Source organism: Limanda limanda, chromosome 1 (assembly GCF_963576545.1).
Source record: "Limanda limanda chromosome 1, fLimLim1.1, whole genome shotgun sequence".
NCBI lineage: Eukaryota > Metazoa > Chordata > Actinopteri > Pleuronectiformes > Pleuronectidae > Limanda > Limanda limanda.
Window position 1 is genome coordinate 17988668 of NC_083636.1, and position 22919 is coordinate 18011586.

A 22919-nucleotide genomic window follows, 5' to 3' on the forward strand; every position below is an offset into this window, starting at 1 on the left:
GTATCAACAGCCCCCCCCCCGAAGATATTGATATGGTTTTAAGGCCGTGTGACCGTGGCGTTGAAGTTTGATTAAACGCCATCAAAACACGTGATTCTGTATCTCGGACATATATTGTCCAATCGAGTCCAAACTAGACATGTAAGACTAGAGTCCCAGCCTGATGACATCTACACAGAAATCATGACTTTAAATCACAGCGCCCCCTGGTGGCTACAGGAAGTGAAGCATTTATTGTCCAATTGAGTCCAAACTAGACATGTAAGACTAGAGTCCCAGCCTGATGACATCTACACAGAAATCATGACTTTAAATCACAGCGCCCCCTGGTGGCTACAGGAAGTGAAGCGTTTATTGTCCAATTGAGTCCTAACTAGACATGTAAGACTAGAGTCCCAGCCTGATGACATCTACACAGAAATCATGACTTTAAATGACAGCGCCCCCTGGTGGCTACAGGAAGTGAAGCGTTTATTGTCCAATTGAGTCCAAACTAGACAAGAAAGACTAGAGTCCCAGCCTGATGACATCTACACAGAAATCATGACTTTAAATCACAGCGCCCCCTGGTGGCTATAGGAAGTGAAGCGTTTATTGTCCAATTGAGTCCAAACTAGACATGTAAGACTAGAGTCCCAGCCTGATGACATCTACACAGAAATCATGACTTTAAATCACAGCACCCCCTGGTGGCTACAGGAAGTGAAGCGTTTATTGTCCAATTGAGTCCAAACTAGACATGTAAGACTAGAGTCCCAGCCTGATGACATCTACACAGAAATCATGACTTTAAATCACAGCGCCCCCTGGTGGCTACAGGAAGTGAAGCTTTTACCCTTGCCACAGAGAGGAAAACGCATCCAACGCGGAGACGTGCGCTTGGTCATCGTTCGCTCTCTCCCCCGACCGCAACAGGCTTCAACGTGCAGGTGCTCGGGCCCGCAAGTGCTACAACGTAGCCCTAGTTATTATTATTTCCCTTTTTGGTCTTTTTAAGGGCCTAGACATGCTCAAATTCCAACCAAAGTTTGCAGGAAGTACGAAGCCCAAAAAAGTAATTGTATTCTGGAGTAATTTGAAATGGGCGTGGCAAAATGGCTCAACAGCGCCACCTACGGAAAGCCCCCTCAGTTGGCTTTCACCGATCCTACCGAAAATGAAGGAAGTGGTGTATCATGACCAGATGCACAAAAAAGTCTCTCAGTGCATTAAGAAAAACGCAACAGGATGCCCGCCATTTTGGATTTAGTGGCCATTTTGGCCATTTTGGCGATTTTTATTTTAATGTACTTGTCCCAGGGCTTTCATCAAATCAACTTCAAATTCAGATGAGTGTCATCACAACAAGATGGAGAAAAAAGTTGACTTAAAAAAATCAACTTTTCGTCACACCGTGTGACCGTGGCGTGGCGTCAAAGTTTGATTAAACGCCATCAAAACACGAGGTTCTGTATCTCATACATATTTGGACCAATCGATTCCAAACTATACACATAAGACAAGGGTCCCGGACTGATGATATCTATACTGAAATCATGACTTAATATCACAGCGCCCCCTGGTGGCAACAGGAAATGTCTTTTTTTTTGCATGTCTTACACTTGGATGTATTTCTCCTCATCCACTGACCTCAACCATGTCAAACTCTATCAAATGGGTCTCAAGACATTGATAATGAAGATATAAGATTACTGTGACTTTTCATCAAACACAGTATTAATGGCGTGGCATCAAAGTTCATCAGCTCGCCGTGAAACACGAAATTGCTGTTACTTCCATGTTCATGGTTCCATCTCACTCAAACTACATGTGTGTGTTAACATCCCCCCCCTGAAGATATTCATATGGTTTTAAGAAATGGGCGTGGCAAAAAAACTGACTAGCGCCCCCTAAAGGGCAGCCCCAGCGCTACGATTGGCCGACTTGTACAAAAAATGATTAGGGCATGTGTCTTTTCATTACAAACAAATAAGTCTCTTGGATCAATATGTTAGATCAAACAGGAAGTCCGCCATTTTTAATTTAGTGGCCATTTTGACCATATTCACCATTTTTACTTTGATGTACTTGTCCCAGGGCTTTTATCAGATGAACTCCAAATTCAGATGAGTGTCATCACAACAAGATGGAGATAAAATTTGATTTAGGGATTGGTTTTTCGTCACACCATGTGACCATGGCGTGGCGTCAAAGTTCATCAACTCGCCGTGAAACACAAAATGCAGTTACTTCAGTGTTCATAGTTCTATCTCACTCAAACTACAGGTGTGTATCATCAGCCCCCCCCCTGAAGATATTCATATGGTTTTAAGGCTGTGTGACTGTGGCGTCGAAGTTTGATTAAACGCCATCAAAACACGAGGTTCTGTATCTCTGACATATATTGTCCAATCGAGTCCAAACTAGACATGTAAGACTAGAGTCCCAGCCTGATGACATCTACACAGAAATCATGACTTTAAATCACAGTGCCCCCTGCTGGCTACAGGAAGTGAAGCTTTTATCCTTGCCACAGAGAGGAAAACGCATCCAACGCGGAGACGTGCGCTTGGTCATCGACCGCTCTCTCCCCCGACCGCAACAGGCTTCAACGTGCAGGTGCTCGGGCCCGCAAGTGCTACAACGTAGCCCTAGTTATTATTATTGTCGCTATCCTAAATTAGCTTTTTGAGGGCTTTCCCATGCTCAAAAAGTTGCTAAACTTTGCAGTATATTAGAACGTGGTGAAAATGACAGTATTCTGGAGTATTTGGAAATGGGCGTGGCAAAATGGCTCAACAGCGCCCCCTGGAACCCAGCCGCTAGGTTTCCACATAACCGATTTTCACCAAAATCGGGCGAGAGGTGTATCGTGACCAATCATGAAAAAAAGCCTCTTAGAGCATTATGAAAAACGCAACAGGAAGTCCGCCATTTTCTATTTAGTGGCCATTTTGACCATATTCACCATTTTTACTTTGACATACTTGTCCCAGGGCTTTCATCAGATCAACTTCAAATTCAGATGAGTGTCATCACAACAAGATGGAGATAAAAAATGATTTAGGGATTTGTCCTTCGTCACACCGTGTAACCGTGGCGTGGCGTCAAAGTTCATCAACTCGCCGCGAAACACGAAATTGCTGTAACTTCAGTGTTCACGGTTCTATCTCACTCAAACTACATGTGTGTATCAACAGCCCCCCCCTGAAGATATTCATATGGTTTTAAGTAATGGGCGTGGCAAAAAAACTAACTAGCGCCCCCTAAAGGGCAGCCCTGGCACTACGATTGACCGACATGTACAAAAATCCATTATGGCATGTGTCTTTTCATAACAAACAAATAAGTCTCTTGGATCAATATGTTAGATCAAACAGGAAGTCCGCCATTTTGAATTTAGTGGCCATTTTGACCATATTCACCATTTTTACTTTGATGTACTTGTCCCAGGGCTTTTATCAGTTCAACTTTAAATTCAGATGAGTGTCATCACAACAAGATGGAGATAAAAAATGATTTAGGGATTGTTTTTTCGTCACACCGTGTGACCGTGGCGTGGCGTCAAAGTTCATCAACTCGCCGTGAAACACGAAATGTTGTTACTTCAGTGTTCATGGTTCTACCTCACTCAAACTACATGTGTGTATCATCAGCCCCCCCCCTGAAGATATTCATATGGTTTTTTAAGGCCGTTTGACCGTGGCGTCGAAGTTTGATTAAACGCCATCAAAACACGAGGTTCTGTATCTCGGACATATATTGTCCAATCAAGTCCAAACTAGACATGTAAGACTAGAGTCCCGGCCTGATGACATCTACACAGAAATCATGACTTTAAATCACAGCGCCCCCTGGTGGATACAGGAAGTGAAGCGTTTATTGTCCAATTGAGTCCAAACTAGACATGTAAGACTAGAGTCCCGGCCTGATGACATCTACACAGAAATCATGACTTTAAATCACAGCGCCCCCTGGTGGCTACAGGAAGTGAAGCGTTTATTGTCCAATTGAGTCCAAACTAGACATGTAAGACTAGAGTCCCAGCCTGATGACATCTACACAGAAATCATGACTTTCAATCACAGCGCCCCCTGGTGGCTACAGGAAGTGAAGCTTTTATCCTTGCCACAGAGAGGAAAACGCATCCAACGCGGAGACGTGTGATGTTCACTCTCTTCTGTCATGAATCAAAATGTTGTTCTGCTGCTGCTGCATGAAAACACATGTCAAAGCAGTTTAGCATTGAACAGCCTCCTTTCATGGGGAAGAATGAAAAGAAAAGAAAAGATAAATAGAATGTTACACATTAGTAAGAGTTTCTTAAACAACTGCAGTACAATTGTGCTGCGAGGGATATTTTTATAATCTTATTTATACTTGAACTATAGCATTATTGATTTTTTCTCAAGCAAATTACAGCTGTTTGTTTACCTCTTGGCTCCTGGTGTGTGACAGGAAGTGAATCAGCAGATAATAATCTAATTTCTTAGCATTTTAATTCTTAATAACAGTAAATAGGTGAAGTCTGCCAAATCTTTTGAAGCATTTGGATTCGGTGCCATGAGAGGAAACGCTGACTCAGGGTGCGATTGTTTTGAGCGTTGGTGGGAAAGTACAGTACAGCAGCTACAGCAGAACATCCAATTCTGATGACATGAACACGACCGTGTTGGGATTCAAGCTTGTTGGGATATTAACAGCTCAGGACCGTTTGGCCCCGACCAGGACAAAGATGTGTGTGGTATGAAAGTGTTCTCGATAACATACGATAAACTTCCATCTGCTGCACGTGGCCCTGCTGGCAGACGCCTGCAGCATGTGTTGGATTCCTCTCGACTTAAAGTCGGAATGTGCTGCAGTGAGAGAATGTGAGTGGGTGCAGAGATGTCTGGTTAAATGTCTGAGCCTGCTCACAGACAGGGAAGGTTAGCATGGCTCAGCTTCACCGCCATAGGCAACATACTGTGACAAGCGGACACACACACACACACACACACACACACACACACACACACACACAGATAACTGCTGAGTCACCTTCTCAGGCCAGCACACTGGTGTTATTTAACACCTGGTGGCAGTAAGAAGTGAACTGAACTCACACACACAAACAAAGACTTCTTCGTTATCTCCATTTTATCAAACTTCTCCCGTTTGTCTCAGTCACAAGGTTCACGAGGTTCATCATCTCCCTTCAGCTCGTTGGTTTTATAGACGTTTTTCAGTGGTGAGCGTGGGATCCGCTAGTTTCATCACCTCTGCATTTTCAAAACAATAAGTCGACAGTCGTGCAGGAAGGTGCGTGCGGCTGTAAAGTTGATTACACAGCAGAAAACTGGATTAAAAAAACTGAAAAACAACTTTGCTAATGTTGCCTCTTTATCACTGAGAGATAAAATCATTAGTTTAGCCAAAGTATGGTGCAGAAGCCAAGTTCATACAAATATTGTGTTATTCCACAGCAGCCAATATCCTCCCACATATGCACTTGTCACCCCTTTTTTCTGGAAGTTTATTATTTAGCCTTTTTAAGATTTATGATGCATTATCCTTGAGGGTTATGGGGAATGGAGCTGGAGCTAATCCCAGCTGACACTGGTCGGGAGGTTGAGAACAACTCTGGACAGGTCAAAAGTGGAGCCCAACATTTATCAATTCTCACGTGTGGCTGCAGAGGGCGCTGTGGCTCGGTACAAGTAACACAGTGACGCATTATAAATTGTTGTCGTTATTCTTTAATATCATCGTAAAGCTGATGCCATTATTTTCACAGGTATCCTGAGAAAAACGGTGGATACTAGAGGGAATTCTAAGCTCTAAGCAAAGTCAATAGGATCAGTCCTCTGGGGACCAGGAACATATTTTACCAGATTTCGTCTTCACCCATCCAACAGTAGGTCTCAAAGAGGCTGTGAGACCAACCCCCAAAAACTGGGCACAAACACACCACACATGCAGGAATGAATACAAAAAGAATGGTATTCTGTTCTATATCAAGCCTCTGAATCAGCAGCAAAACATCCTCGAGACAGCAACACACACATACACAGTCACACACACACACACAGTCACACAGCCTCTCTCACGCACCCTGTGCCCTGCTGACCCCTCAGATTCACCCCCAGCGGTTGTCTAGGAAACGCAGAAGGGACAGTACAGCTTGTCTAGTTCTGCCCGATTCAGAATGGGCCAGGAAGTGGCAGCTGATGCCAACAGACCTTTCCAATAAGAAGAGAGACACACACAGGAACACACTCACACACACTCACACACACTCACACACACACAGTCACAAAGGTATGAATGCATGCTCATTCACACGCACTCTCTCTTGTGCACTCCTCGTCCTGGAAAAAAATGTGACTCAGCAAAGACTCACAGGGACACTGAGCAGAGGATAGATGGTATCATTCACAAATTCTGCAAACTGCAAAAGTCGAGTAACTAAGAGTTTTAATGTTTTAATGTTTTCTCAAAAGACGGGGGAGTTTCGAACCCTAACATCGGTATCAGCATTGACCCCCAAAACTCCAAATCCTCCGGCTCCAATGTGAAACGCTGAAATTACGAGATTGACAGGTGATAAGCGTGACCTTCCTCCGACTTACGTAGACATGCAGATGCCTGAATCCATGACTCAGCACGTTATTTAAGGGTTTTTGTTTAAGTTATCAAAGATGACTGTGCAGAAAAAAATCATCCTCCACCTCCTGCGGCTCTGATTACTGACAGCGGTTTTGTTGAGAGAAGGATTGTGGGTGAAGGTCGGCTGCGATTCTACAATTTCAAACCGGTGGCTCACTCGGCACTTTCTCTCCCTCTCTCTCTCTCTCCTTTATTTTCTTCTCTCCTCTTATCGTCCTCCTCTTCCCTTCTTCTTCCTCCCCTCTTGCCTGCTCAGCCTTCCATGAACATCCTGCATGCTAACTAACTCAGCCGCTCCGGGCGGCAACCAAGCGTTCATTGAGCAGGCGAACATTTACCGATCCCGCAATCATCAGGCCGGGGAACACAATTTGTAATTTAATTGAGGCTGCATGGCTTGCGTAGTGTGTGTGTGTGTAGTGTGTGTGTGTGTGTGTGGGTGTGCAGGCCCCTCGGCGTTGCGCTGCCCTCCCCTGCTTCTTGTTGACAGGGGTAGCTATTATCACAACCAGGCAGATGTGTGAGGGCCACGGATGACAAAGTGACAGGCAGTGAGAAGGCGTGAGAGATGGAGTGAATCGCAGCACGGAGCAACGAGCCGAGAGAGAGCGATGGAGAGAGAGAAAGAAGAGGAGAGAGAGAGAGAGAGAGATTTGAATTCCTTCTCCCTGAACCAACGTAACTGTAGAGCACCAGGAAATCTGATACACACTGATACTCGTTTATTTACCTGAAGAGCTGCACTATGACCTTCAGGGAGGATCGTTTTTACAGACATTCACACATTCATCTCAAATTCAAGCCCAACTTAGTCAAACAAAGACATTTATTATCAAAGAAAGAAAAGATAATCAGTATCGATTGATTGATTTGCTGTTTTATATGGTTTTAAATCAAATATTTATATGTCTGAGACGGTTGTTCGATCAAAATAAGCGATAAAGCAAAATATACACTGAGGGACATTATTTTAAATGTCTGACATTTAATCGTCTTAACTACTAATTGATTCATTGAATATTTGATGAATCATTGAATAACATGTCATTGGTTCCTGTTAATAGTTATGGCATTAAAAAGAACCCTGAATTAGGACACTGTGGAACTGCAATTGTTTAATTCTTTTTTCTTTTCATTCTTTCCTCTTTATTTTCTAGATTTCTAGATTATCACGTCCTCGCTGACTTATATCCTTTAAAAAATCTCTTTGTGTTTCCTTTTGTGCATTTGGTAAAACACTAATTAATTCAAGGACCCATTTGTTCTTCCTGCAGCGTCTCAGCCGCCTGTTCATGTCTTCCACAGAGTAAAAATATTGCTGGTATGACAAGGGAAATTGCAGCTGTAATCAATTCTTTTGTCACTCAAATTAACCTGCCTTGCCAGCGAGCAGAGCAATTCCTCACACTCTGCATGACAGTATGAGGACTTTAAAAGAAGGAGAGAAGCCGAGAGGTAACGTGAAGGAAAACTCCATCCTCCCTCCTTCCTGTACATCCATTGTTTCATCCACTACAGTGTAGGCATGTGCCCATGCACCACACAGTTACCCCGATGATTCATTGGCAGCGAGGGAGGCTGCCTGAGAGGACTCCTCCATATCGGATCGATAAAATACTGTGCTGAGCAGTGACTTAACTCCCACATGGCCGTCAGCCCTGCAGGAGGAGAGGAGGCAGACCCCTGTGGATTGCTGCCATTCACTGTTGCTGGATCAGTGTTTTAGTCGCCTTTAGGTGTAGTTACACTTCAAGGAACAAAATCAGGTTGCTTTAAACTTTTTTTTCCCCGATTAACACAACCTAAACATTACAATTTGACCTAAGTACCATTAAAGGCCCTTGAAACCTCCCACAAACCGGTTATATACAATTTTCCCATCTTTGTAATAAATCAAATATGATTCATATTGCTGCTGACAGGGAGATACACATTGTGCCTGTGTGTGATATGGGAACAGCCCTGCAGCGAGCCTCGGGTCAGGGGTCAGGGGCGGTCAGGGGGACACATGGTGGGACCTGCTCCTGAAGGTGTCCTCCGTGCCATCAACAGACGGTAAGATGGCCCCTCGTCCGGCAAACACACCTCAGCAAGCAGAGGACAGAGATCTGGTCTGACTGCTCCCACTGAGAGGTGGTGGAAGATGACAGTTGGGACGTGTGTGGTTACTGGTGTGTGTTACTGAATGTGTTGGTGTGCTAGGGCTGGAGGAGGACAGGGAGGGAGAGAGGGAGGGAGAGAGAGAGAGACAGACAGAGAGATGGGGATGACGGATCATTTGTGAAAGCTCCATTCATTTGTGAAAGTGGCCGGGATGCCAGTCACTATCAGCGTGTCTGTGATGGCTGTCTGAGACGGGGAAACTGCAATCTGCGGCTCAGAATTTTTACTTTAGGAATGAGAGAAAGAAAGAGCAACAGAGAGAGCATTACCATAATGACTCTGTCATCTCTACATCCCTCTATCAACGACCACACATCTCTCTATTCTCCCCCACTGTCTCTCCCCCTCATCTATGAATATCAGCTGTTTCTGCAGCACACAGACATATATACCCTGAACAAGTCATTCCATCTCATGTCGAGTCTTGAACTCCCAACGGGGCTGAGATAAGTTCAACTGCTTCCATTATATCAACTTAAGTAAAGAATTTGCCTTAGAAGTCGAAAAGGAATCGATGCCTTTAAAACACTGCGACTGTCAAAGCTTCAAATATGAAGCTAAAGCAAGAATCATTACTGACACCTTGGTTTAATCTGTGTAAACCATTCAGAGTGATGAAAAGTTTTAACCCTTGTTTCCTGTCTTTGTGCGGAGCTTAGCCCAAATCTTCTCATCATGAGAAAGTGAACAAAAGGAAATTCTTTCACTATTCACTATTTACCACAAAAGTCAATCAAAGGGCCAACAGAGACAAACAGACCATTTTTTAGACTTTCCTAATTGTGCATAACCTCAATCTGCATGTGCATCACCAAGCGCTCACTGAAGATCTATCTGGCAGGTTATACTACCCAACACCTTATAGGGACACTTAGTCCCAATTCAGGGGCTGCCTCTTTCGCAGAACGCCCTCTACAAGGCCCAGGAAAGGAAGTGGTTAAACCGAAAGGAGACAGTCTGGTCTACAGAGGATTTCCGAATCCCCCCCCCCCCCCCCCCCCCTCACCGCTCTCACCTAGCAACTGAGATGCACCAGGACAGGTTAATGCCCCTTGTTTAGTTATTTTGCATGTGTGCCATAAGCAGTTTGGTTGACTTGGAGCGAAAGTGTAAGAATCAGAAATTGAGGAGTCTAAATGGAGCAGTGTAGTCTCTCCGCTGTGACGCGATCGTCTTCAAATGCAGCCTCTGAAGGATGAAGCCCTTCAATTCAGACACAGATATCATATTTGGTGAATCATACCCCCGTGGAATCCGAAAAATCTTGCAACCTAAAATATAAAGTTTGCTGAAGCTGTAAGATTCCACTTCACTCAACACCCGCCTGTGTATTATCACAGACTGGGATGACAGACAGTTAAAGGTGTGAAGGGCGGTTTGATAACGCTTTCAAACAGAGAGGAAGGTTGACTTCTCTCTCTCTCTCTCTCTCTCTCTCTGCGTCTATGCTTCTATGTGCTCAACAGACTGAAATATTACCGACATTTTAAGCATCGCCTGCGCATTATGGCTTCAAATGTAATGTGTAAACACTGCAGAGTCAAATGTCTGTGTGTATGTGCGTAGAAAGATGTGCCGGCCCGGAACAGAGATGGAATCTGAGAGGGCAGCGAGGTCAAGTGTCTGCTTGAGACGGAGCCTTTTTAAGAGTTAAAGAAAGTCTAAAAACAGACGACCCAGGGGACAGATGGAGTGAGAGACAGAAAGAGAGAGGACCGTGACTCAGCTGGAAACATTGGGATGATAGGATGGAGGAACAGGGAGAAACCTGCCAAGAAGAAAGACAGAAAGAGAAACCAAAAAATGGAGTAATAGAGGAGAAAAGATGAACATTAACGAGACAGGAAACTGTGAAGATGATGCGTCACAGTTGTTAACCTGTGAACACACATGCACAAACACGTACGCACCCAAAACCACGGTGTCAAACATGCTGTCCTTCAACTCTTATTCTAGAGGCTTCAGTGTGTGATGCTGTTGGGTCCTTATACTATTTTATTTATTGTTATTAGCAGGTCCCAATAACAGCAGTGCTATTAAAATGTCATTAAGCACATTTATGCTAATCGAAAACAATAATTACTTCATTTAGTTTATAAATTGGCTCAATTAACAACTGAGCTCTTTAACATGTTGTCGTCACAGTGAGGGATTTGCATTTGTGTGCTTAAGTGAAACGTTTGCATCCAATTAGCAAAGCAAATTGAAAAAAACAACATTTCTGCTTTGTAATTGAATAAATAAACAGGAAACTCAATTTAACAGAAAGTTTTAACCTTGAGTTTGAACTTTACCTCTACTGTGATGACTCTTCCACCAGCTTGTCAACTAGCTTGTTATCATCACTAACTAACATTTGTCCCAGAAGTCGTATGGCGGACTCGCTGCTCTGGGCCATGTGATGTTCGGTCGGACCATTGGAGCATCAGGACGCCCGTGGTCGAAGGGCAGCATGACGATGCAGATTAGATAATGCGACTGTCTGCCGGTCACAGTGTCACCCTCACACACACAAAGACACACACACACAGAGGCGGGGGGGCATATCGACAAAATGTCAGTCTCCGTTTTCTGACAACAGGATTTTCTGTAGTTAATCAGATCCAAAAACCACGACGACTAATTATAGAATCTAAACCATGGGACTCGCCATCATGTCAATGAAGCTCTTTCTGAACAGGAGCTTAAATTTGGAACAGGGCCGGCGACAGAAAGAGACAGAAAGAGAGAGAGAGGGGAAAAAGGAAACGGATTGAAAGAGCTGCAGAAGTGACCTGGTAGAAAATCCATAGCCTGCCTGTTATCTGGACGATAATTGGTTTTCCCCTCTACGCCCCCCCCACCCCTCTCACATCCCTCCTCTTCCTCCTCCTCCTCTTCATCCCTGCCACCACGCCTGCTACACCCCCCATCTCTCTCCTCCAAACCCGTTATCGCTCTTTCTCCCTGCAGGTTCACACAGATGCGAACACACAACCACACACATTCCTGGACGCAGCTACAGGCAGGTAACAGAAATGTTAGCGCAGCAGGACGTTGCAGTAAATACATCTTCTCCGAATCAGGGCGTCGCAAAATTCAATTGTTGCACCTGAACGTCACACTGAGCAATGAGATGACGACACGAGGCTTAGTGTCAACAAATGCCCCCCCGCTGTTCCACCAGACACAATGACACACAACAAACGCGCACGCCATCATAAAAGGCGCGGCGCACACACACGCAGCGACACACAGGCGTGATTAGCGTGAAGCGTGTAATCAGAGAATGGCCTGATTAGCGGGTTACACTACACTGCAAGACAAAGAGACCCATTTACCCATCCACTTCAAAATAAAGAGACAGAAGAACATGGGGGTGTGGGGGCGGAAACGCAGGGGAGAGGCTATAAAAATCATTTTGGCTGTGTGCAGATGCCAGGAAGACATACAGGGAGCACGCACGCACGCACGCACGCACACACACACACACACACACACACACACACACACACACACACACACACACACACACACACACACACACACACACACACACACACACACACACACACACACACACACACACACACACACACACACACACACACACACACACACACACACACACACACACACACACATCCAGACACAAACAGACAAAGAGGCAAAGGAATACAAGCGAGCAGACACACAATTATGGGAGAAAAAGAGACAAGAAGAGGAAGGAAAGACACAGAAGGACAAGACAAAAGAGAGATAACCACGCCAACACGTATCGTCACACACACAAAGAAAAGGCTGCTGGGTGTGTGGGCCGAAGTCTGCAGGGGGTCTGCTGTGTTCACCAGTTCAAGATTCAAGGGTGCTTACTCAGCAGAGCTCCGGTGTCAGACAAAGACAAACAACGAGGGACGGGGGGGAAAGAGGGAAAGGGACGTCCTTATACGAGGGTATAGAGATTTGTAGAAATACAAATTTTGTTCTTCTACGGGGGGAAAACATCTGGGTTCAGTTTATCAAGAGGTGCCAGGGAAGCTGGGCCGACAAAATCCGATGACTCGGCCTCATCTCTAATAAAAAGATTGTTGTCAGGAAAGAGGTGAAAGAGGAAAAAGAGGGAGCAGGGGAGAGAGAAGGGTTGTGGGCAGGTTAGAGCTCTAATTTGCAGACCTGTCCCTCAGGGGGAGGGGGGGTTGCCAGGTGTGCGAACCTGCATCTTGTCACAGCCCGGAGCCGCAGACACACAACACCCTCACACTCACCTTCAGACCTTTCTGTCACTCCTTATTCTCCCCCCCATCGCACACATGCACTCATTATTCCTCCACAAGTCTTTCACCTGACGTCTTTTCCTGCTTCCGTCCTACTCCTATATTTATCGGAAAGGGGGGGGGGGCTGCCACTTACAGTTTGAAACAAAGACTTCAAAGGGCAGGAGGACAAGAGGAAAAATAGAAAAGAATCAAATTTTGACCTCTGATTTCTCCGGTCTTAATATGGACAAGAACTGATGCAGCAGAGACGACTCTAATCAAGACTGAAAGCATTTCTGGAGACTGATTTGTCTTCCCATCAGTCAAAGTAATCTCCAACTTAACCATCATGCATGAAACAATCTGCAGGATAAGTCACAGCCGGCTGCTTCCGGAGCCTCGCCGGTTGTTGGAGGATAAGTGAATTCTGAATTTGGGAGAAGGGGAAAGTAAAATGAGCCCTTCGTGAATGATCAATTCTCACTTCTTCATTCAGGAGTTTGGAGGCGGATGAATATTTGATACCGTTTTCTTAAAAAGGACTCATTCATCACGGAGCCTGCTCTGGCCGCAGTCAAGGATGAGGTGACGCCGAGGCAGACTTATTGTGGCTCATTATGGTGAAGACGGAGCACGCCGGTGATGGAGTTAGAAATGTAACACGGGGGATGGGGGGGGGTGAATTGTGGTGCCGGATGAGACACCATCTGCATTTAGAGCGATTTATGGTCTGAGATATTGAGCTTTTAAGTTTGTTTTCCTTCCATTCAGAAAGTAAAACAACTTTTTGAGTTTACAGGTCGATAAACTTGACAAATAACCTTTCAAATCTTCAGGTAAACATTTCTATTTGCCCAGAACCAGGGTTTAAATGTCATGAAGACCAAAGTGATGTCAGTCGAATCGGGAGAAAAAGATTTACAGAGAACTTTCTAAAACCGATGATGATGGGAATGTAATACTTCTGGTAACAACAGCTTTTACTTAAACTTTATATTGTACTGTAAGTTTTATAATCTCAAAATTCTTGATAATGATCCCTGAAATTTACTCATAATATAAACTCTGCTACAGAAAGGTTTTTGGGGATAATTGTAGTAGTTGTGGTTCATTTTAATATAAAAAGTAATGTGATTATGCAGGTTTAAAATAAAGCTTCCTGGCATTTTAGCTCAAAACAAGGTGATTCTGTTACATAACCAATCGATTTCATCTGAAGCAGTGGAGAGTAGAGACTAATAAGCTGCTGCATCACTGAATCTTACAGGTCTGAGTTATGTGAGCTCAGTGTTGGCGGCCATGGACAAGAAACTACCCTCTTATTACATTAAACCCCTACATCCTCATCGTGGTGCTGCATCTACAGGCCTGTGGCCCTTACTATATACTGAGTGTGAGCACGAGACAGTTACTGAGAGAAAGAGACAACAGGAGGCAATCTGCTGGCAGTGCCTGCTGGGAAACGTGCGTCCCGCGGGAGGCTGTCAGCTCGAGGTAATTCACTTCCTGTTTGCTGCGCACGCACTCCCTCACTGTCAGCACCAAGGAAAAGAGGACGCGTGGGGAATTAAAATGGCCGTCACGCACACCCTGGCTAGGTATCACACACACAGTCACACACACTCTATGAACTCAGCCCTCAGCTCCATTACTCACTCAGGTAAAGACTGAATCATTGTTACACACACACCTGTTACAGAAAACACCTGTAAGCAGCCATGTTGTACGTCAGGGAAACACACACGTCTTCTGAATGTGTGATTAATATTCATGCAGTCTCTCTTTGTGACAAGCTGGGTGGTGTTCAGTCACAGACACTAATCTGAGGTGATTAGTGTGGGGTGGGGGGGGGGGCTGTGTGTGTTTGTGTGTGTGTGTGTGTTTGCTGCATAATTGGGGAGAACTCCACATATTCACAGACTGAAGATGAAAGTGTTTCTGGAGCCTTTTCATCAATGACTGTGTAACACTGCAGTGCAATATGGTTGAAATTTCTCCAGTATCTCTCCCGGAGAAATAGGAAAATTGCAAAAGACCTGGATCTGTGCTATTGTCCCCTCCTTCCACCAGAGCTGTTTTCAGACATGAACTCCAGAAACTGTTCCGACAATTGCGTTCAGGCATTTTCCGGAGTTAGTCTTTAACAAATTAAAAACACAGTAGCTTGTTTTAGGTCGGGCATGTTCGCAAAAACAGCTAAATCTGTGGAACATTCAGGTGGTGGCTCTATAGAGCACGTGAAGGCAGGACATATACATTTTACTGTGGAGATCTCAAATTTTTTGTTTAGATCAAAACACTGGAGAATATGTTTAGCAACTGACTCAGACACTTGCGCTCTCACAGAACTTCAGGAGAAAGTCCAGAGGTCAGTGCTGGACAAGTTTCGTTGAAGCATAATCATGCTGACAAACAAGCAAACAACCGAAAATCGAACAAAATGTAATCTCCTTGGCGGTTGTAATACAGCAGTCGTCCTAGTGGCTCATTGTTCTATATCCTACGACAGGATGATAAATTTGTTCAAACTAAGTTCCTCTGAGAGAAACTGAGCATAGGTACAAAATACTGCCCTGTCAGTTTACTTCCAAATCAGGATTTGACTTCAAAAGAGTCCGAACCACCGAAACACACACACACACACACTCACTTATGATGCATGACTTCCCTCCACCGCCTCGCAGCGTAGCCGCTGCCACGACCAAATAATGACATTAGCATTTCTGGCCCTCTTCTCTCCACATCTTATCTACTTCAAACGCTGCTCTCTATTAACTACAACCATCTCTCACAGAGCAGGGAGCCGGGTGGAATGTGTGTGTGTGTGTGTCTTGCAGGGTCACAGCCTTGTAGATTAGTGTGACAGACTGGACGACACACCTCTCCTCCGTCCTCTGGCTGCATGTTGTCTCCTTGTCTCCTTCACTCAGCATCAACACGTTTGCCTACTGGACGGCAGACGCAACACGGCCACAACAGGAAGTGGGTAAACTCAACTTGTGTTGAAGCTGACAAACGGGGAAAACACGGGTCGTTCCCGGCAACGGCCTCCTGGTAATGGAGTCAGCACATTAACGACATGAATTAGGTCGTTCGTTACATTCATGGCTCTGGAACAACTGCTCCACTGTGATTATGTGTTACAACGTGCAGTAAAATGCAGCTTTGGAACAAAGTAATGTACTCACATGTGTTCAACTACCTCAATACTAATACTTCATCGTACCACACAAGTCTTTAAGCTCCATATCAGCTCTTAACTTGTTTATACTGACACAACTGAAGAGCTCTTTATTTGTGTTTACATTTTACTGGACGTCACAGCATTGCCACATTTTCTTTTACCAATAAATCACTTCCTTTCCGGGGATATCGCCAACGTCATATTTCTCTCCTCGCTGTAGACACGGCCTGGGCAGCGGTGATAAATCTCAGGTTGTGGTTGTAAAGATTGGGGGGGGGGGGTGCAGTTCTCAGAAGAGCTCTGGATTCTCCGAATTCCCCATTTGCCACCGTCAACTAACACCAACGTTGCCCTGAGAGGCATGATGGGTAAAAGATGCTCCCACATGGTGATAACAGATGTAGTGCACCAGGAGATGTGAGTGAGAGAGGCCAACCGAGAGAGAGAGAGAGAGAGAGAGAGATACAGGGGAGGGAGACAGAGTAGAAGGAGGAGAAAATGATAAAGAGCGACAGTGGGGAGCCTGGATCGTCCGTCTCGTGGAGAGGAGCGGAGGGAGGAGAGAGATGATGGAGTGAAGTGATGGAGAGGAAGCCAGAGAGGTAGTGACAGAGAATCCAGGGCACCTGATGGACTGAGACAGAGAAGAGAAGAGATTTGAGACTCCGACAAAAAACAAAGATTTAGATTGGAGGGAGGAATAAAGAGGGAGGATTAGAGCGTGTGTGTGTTGGCAAGTGTGGAGGTCTCATTTTCTTGGCAGGATGATGCAGCAGAGCTTTGGCCCAGACCCTAATGGAGATGTAAGAAGCCTCTGAGTTTGATCTCACACACACACACACATACACACGCGCACACACACAAACACACACACACACACACACCTTCATTGCCTCTCGAGCAGTCAGGCTCCAGACAAACCTGATGCCCTGACGCCACAGTTAAACCCAAACTTAAGAAAACACAACGTGCAAACTAAAGGTTCACTGAATGAATCACATACTGCACTCGAGAATATCAAAATAAAAGCCTCTATTGTGATATAAAACCCGACATTTCATCATCACTCGCCCCTATGATACCCTAAATACCAAAATTGAGCTGCACAATCTGAGCACAGGTGCCTGTAAATCCCATCTGCACAAAAATAGATGACACACAGATGCTGCCGTGTGTTTGTTCCTCATAACGTGACCTGCAGTCTCCACAGTGAACGTCTGACCCACTTTAACTGTCCCGCACCACACTGCAAACCAGGCTGGGTTTCTCATCGTCTGATTTGCTGTTGCAGGAGCTGAAGTGCTCTCTCTCTCTCTCTCTCTCCCTCTGTTCATCGCTCTACACTCACCAAAACATACACATGCAGCCCCCTGCTGTGAGCTACAAAGATACATAGCCGCTTAAAGACTCCAACATGAGCAGGGGAAGACTTCAGAAAATAAACGCCTGTGAAGATGCCAATTAAATCAGCGAGACCAAACAGGAGCGCGTGTCTCCTCTGGGAGTCGCTTCATTCCACTTGAAGGTTGTTTGTGTGCAGAGGAGGGAGGTAAACACACCTAGCTGCCCACACACACACACACACACAAAGAGAGAGAAAGACAAGATGGGCTTCCCCCTGCACAGTATTGAACGAGGTGGAGAAGAGGCTTTCTGTCCCCGTCACTCCATCACTGAGCTGTAACACATGCTGCACGTATATATATTCTCATTTCCTCTATGACACACTAGTATCTTCCTATGCAGGATGTGTACGATGACAGGCTGTCATCACAAAGTCATTCTCATTGTCAATATGAGTGCGTGTGTGTGTAAAGGAAAATCCAGATGCAGATGCTCCGTTAAACATTTCCATCAACCTGTCTTCTTGTGCAATTTTCATTTGAATCAAAAAACACCTGATGAAGACGACAGAGTGAAATCAAGAAGCAGAAATACTGTGAAGAAGTTACGTGGGCGAAGGTAGAAATGTAGGAACATAAGCAAAGAGAGGATGAGATAAAAGCTGATTCTTCAGTGGAACTCCTGCTCCTACTAACAATCTATTTCATGGACATATTACACTTATACAATAGAAATCGGGATTTAAGGGACATATTGCACAAATACACATTGCTTCAGTAATCTCTGTTAAAAATAATCCCATTGAAACCCATAGTGAGGTAAACAGATTATAAATGTACTATCAGCAGTTTAATCGTGTTGAAATCAGTCCTGGAAGAGAAAGGGATGCAGGGATCAGTGCATCTATCATAAATAAATAAATAAACATCGTCATAAAACTGCATAAAATCTACACAAACCCCAGCATGTGCTTGAGTTGCGATGCATTCTGGTCCATGAAAGCTGCTGTTTGTCGGCAAACATCTGAACGTACGCAGCCATGTTCTATATTTTGTTTAGGGAAATTATCAATTTCTTTATACAGGACACCAGCAGCTGGACGTGTCCCAGTGTGCTCCTGTTTCATCGAGTGACCACACTAATGGCCGCATGTCGGGCTGACTATACAGTGAAGTCATGTGGGGGGGCCGACCGACGTCCCGTCACTATGTAGAGCACAGGTCATCTACCAGGGAACATGACCCAGTAAAGAGCAGTGAGATCATCCAGTATCGATTTTCCACTGTGTTCATGTGCACACCACAAAAACTGCAGCGAGAGGGTCGTCTTCTCTACATCCTGTTTGTGTGTGTGTGTGTGTGTGTGTGTGTGTGTGTGTGTGTGTGTGTGTGTGTGTGTGTGTGTGTGTGTGTGTGTGTGTGTGTGTGTGTGTGTGTGTGTGTGTGTGTGTGTGTGTGTCCATGGTCATGTCCCACTTGGCGGTTTAGTGTGATTCTTTCAGCGAATAGAGGAACCTCATGACTTAGGAATGCTGCGAATGGCTCAGAGGCCTTAAGATGGGAAACTATGCATTGATTCCAGAAGATCATTCCCATAACATCAGCCTACACACACACACTCACACACAGACACACACACACACACACACACACACACAGATACACACACCCTGACCTCTCTGTTGACTCACTCATCTGCTAGTAAGTACAAAAACCTCTCAATTAGGAGGTGTGTCGCACATCTGGTCACACACACACACGTGATCCCACTAGACGTGTGTGTGTGTGCGTGTGTATGTGTGTATGTGTGTGTGTATGTGTGTGTGTATGTGTGTGTGTGCGTGTGTGGCCCACCCACTGTTTTACAGACATCCCAGTGTCCTGACCCAATAAAAGCAAAGTGTGTGTAACTCACCGACAACGACACAACACCAAACCCCAGCAGAGGTATTTCCACCCACAGTGCATCTGACTAACCTCAACTTTGCCCTTTGTGGCGTTTTTGTTCCGTTTTGTGTTTCTTGAACTTCAGTGCATTGATCCTGGCGCTGCGCTTTTCCCTCCTGTCATTTTTCCCACAATGCAACTCGGTGTCATCATTAAAGCTCCACGTTAACTCGGCATTCCGTAAATAATCACTGTCCTTCAACTAATTACACTGGATCCTGATTCACAAAGCAAACACAATGTGTGACGATGTTTACAGGTTCACAATGTGGGAGATGAGATACACACAGTGATGAGCAGAGCTTATTATTCTTCAACGAGTCGTTTTATATCAACACAAACTCATCTGGTGAAGCACAAACATGATCAGACGATAACTTAAGACCACACACTCATTTGTAATCAAGTTTAAAGAAACAATATGCAAATTTTTTATTGTAAACTCGCAGCGTCACTGATTCCTCGAACTGAAAAGTAAAATTCATGCTCAATGTTGGATATGAATACGGAAAAACAAAATTAAAAACTTGCCCAGGCGATGGAGCAAGAAGAAGAGAGAGATCATCAAAAAACATGAATGTCCCAGCAGCTCAACAGACATTCCAGTGATTTGAACCTCACACAGGATAGGAAACATCTGAGCATCAGCAGGATTCGTCCTCTGGGGACCATGAATGTCTCCCCGAGTTCAAACTGATCAAACTGAAACACGGACTGAGCGACGCCAGCAGCAATAAAACTCAGTGACACTAGGAAAATTATTACGTCTATTATGTGACAAAGCTACTTCTGCTCTCATAAAAGATTATATGGGAACCAACAGTCGAACATCAGCGTGCGAGCGGCTTCAACGATTCCTCATCTCGGCCGATTTATTCTCAAGGAGGAAATAAAAGGTCCAGAAAACAGAAACACACAATGAGAATAAACCACGGCAGCAAAACCACAACCGATAGAAACGCCGGCTCTTGACCACTTATTACAGCCGGTAATGAAATCTGTTAGATATCAAAATAGAACATTTTATCTGCCCGTCGCAGGTCAACCAAGCATTCATCACAGCTGCTGAACTTTCTGTGGCTCCTGCAGGTGAGTGCTGCAGTCGCCTCCTCTGAGTGAATCCTCGGATCAGAATCTGCATTTTAAATGCCCCCCCTCACGGAGCCGGCTTCCATGAATTAACCAGAGTCTAAATCACGCTGTCTCTATTTTGAACAAGTTTGCTTCTTGCCCTTTAAGGCCCCTGCAGGAGTCCCCGGACCCCTGTGGTTTCCCAGTGTGTGTGAACCTCTGGCTCCAGTGTGTGTGTGTGTGTGCGAGTGGCTGCCCCCCCCCCTGCCCCGCCCAATACCGTGAGACCTCAGCCTGGTTCGTGAGGCTATGTGCACGAAGGGCCCCGAGGCGGTACTCTTCCCGGTACGCCCTTGCTTTTGATCTCCTGGTCACCTGGTTCGGCCTCGGCACAGGGAGGGGGGGAGGGAGGGGCTGCAGGGGCGGGAGGAGGGGGACCATAACTCCCACAGCAGTTAGTTGTTCTCCCAGCAGAAGACTGGTGCGGCTCCAGTTTGGAAAACCAAAGGAAGCTTCACCTGCGATAGTAACTGTTGGCGTTGTTTGCAAATTCCTCAAGCAAAGTATCATCTTGATTTGATGGCGTTTTATGAACAGCGGTGTGCGGTCACTTCACTTTCAAACGAACACTGATTCATGGTGACAGAGGTCAGAGGTCAGAGGTGAAATCTGAAGTCACGGATCCACAGGCCTTTGACATTTTGTCATGTCACAGTAGGAAAAGCAAAGGGAACAAAAACAACGATAAACTCACTGACCCCCTCTCACGATGTTCATCTCTGCTATTCATATAGTCGATGAGGACTATATCGCCCCCTACTGGCCTGTTGTGCTTGTTTGTGCGTATTAATCGTTTCTGTGTGCTCGTAGGTTAGAATATTCCTTCAAATAACCATCCTCAGCAGCGTAGATAGGAAACATTTGTAAGATCTGTAAGGCACGTTGTTCTGTGAAGAAAGTAAAATATTGTTTCGAACACGTTTTTTTTTCCGTGCCGTCATATCACATGTAGCATTTTGACACGTCGCAATAGGAAAGGGTTACGACGTGGACATTGGACTTAACCCACATAAGCTAATACTGCTGCTACTCAAGAAAAGGAATATGCTGATATTTGTTTTCCATCATTTGTTTCTCGTCATGTTCGTGAAAGCAGCATTAAGACAGCTGCCAGGTGGAGGCATGACGGTGCTGTCTGTTCTTTTTGAGCTCAGTGTGCAGAGCCCCCCCCACACACACACACACACACACAAACACACACACACACACACACACACTCCACTCAAACCAAACATGGCCCCCACACGGGGCGGCGGGACATGACGACGACCCCTGTTCCACTGTCCAGTAATAACAGGACCTATCTGAGGTATGTGCCGGCTGCAGATTAGAACACATGTCGGCCTGCAGCATTTTAAATAAGCACCTTCACACAACTGCTGCTGACTTCTCATAACACACCTCCTCTGCTTTCTCTTCCTCCACTGGTACACAACTATTTGATCTCAGGGACGATGTATGGAAACACCGTCCTGCTGTGTGTATATATATATATATATATATATATATATGTGTTAATGTATATATACTGTCAGTCTATTTATACAGGGACCAGTCGATGCTGCAGCTGAGGAAGGTGAAGCTGGGATTGGAGTAGTTTCATCACTGGTGCATCGATCTGTATGATGCTTAGTTATATGACACACACACGTACACGCACACGCACACGCACACACACGCACACACACACACACACACACCACTACATTGACTTACATGGATATCCTGGAGACTAACTCTAGCCTTAACCAAAGCTTCAACTTGCCTAACCCTTAAGCTAAACCTTAACCTTAACCTAACCCTAGCCATAGTTACCACTTGCCCAACCCTAACCTAACCTTTACTTTAACATACCCTTAACCTAACCTTAACTTAAGCCTTAACCATAGTTACCACTTGCGTAAGCCTTACTCTAACCTTAACATAACCCTAACCTTAACGTAAACCTAAATTGAACCTTAGTCTACACTTAACCTTAAAAAAGATGTCCCCATAATGTTCCCAAAACATGAGTAATACCTGGACCATACTCTGTGTCTCTCTCACACACACACACACACACACACACACACACACACACAAACACAGACACAAACACACACTCTGTCTCTCTCTCATTCTTTCTCACACACACACTCTGTCTCTCTCTCTCTCTCACCTGAGCAGGTTGGGCAAGGGGATGGATCCGGACCCGGACCCCAGGATCCCCTTCCTCCCACTCAACAGTTTCTCCACCAGGACGACGTTCCCGGTCCGGGAGGCTTCCAGCAGCTCCTGCTCCTTCCCCAT

The 22919-nt window shown here is 45.2% G+C and overlaps 1 protein-coding gene across 2 annotated transcripts in view; it reads right to left on the reverse strand.

Moving 5' to 3' along the window:
- anks1b (ankyrin repeat and sterile alpha motif domain containing 1B) overlaps positions 1-22919 on the reverse strand; it is a 165467-nt gene extending 142548 nt beyond the window's left edge. For both annotated transcript variants that reach the window (XM_061078942.1, XM_061078936.1), the window contains exon 1: positions 22789-22919. In XM_061078942.1, coding sequence (XP_060934925.1) covers positions 22789-22919 — 131 coding nt within the window. The remainder of the gene's footprint in view (positions 1-22788) is intronic.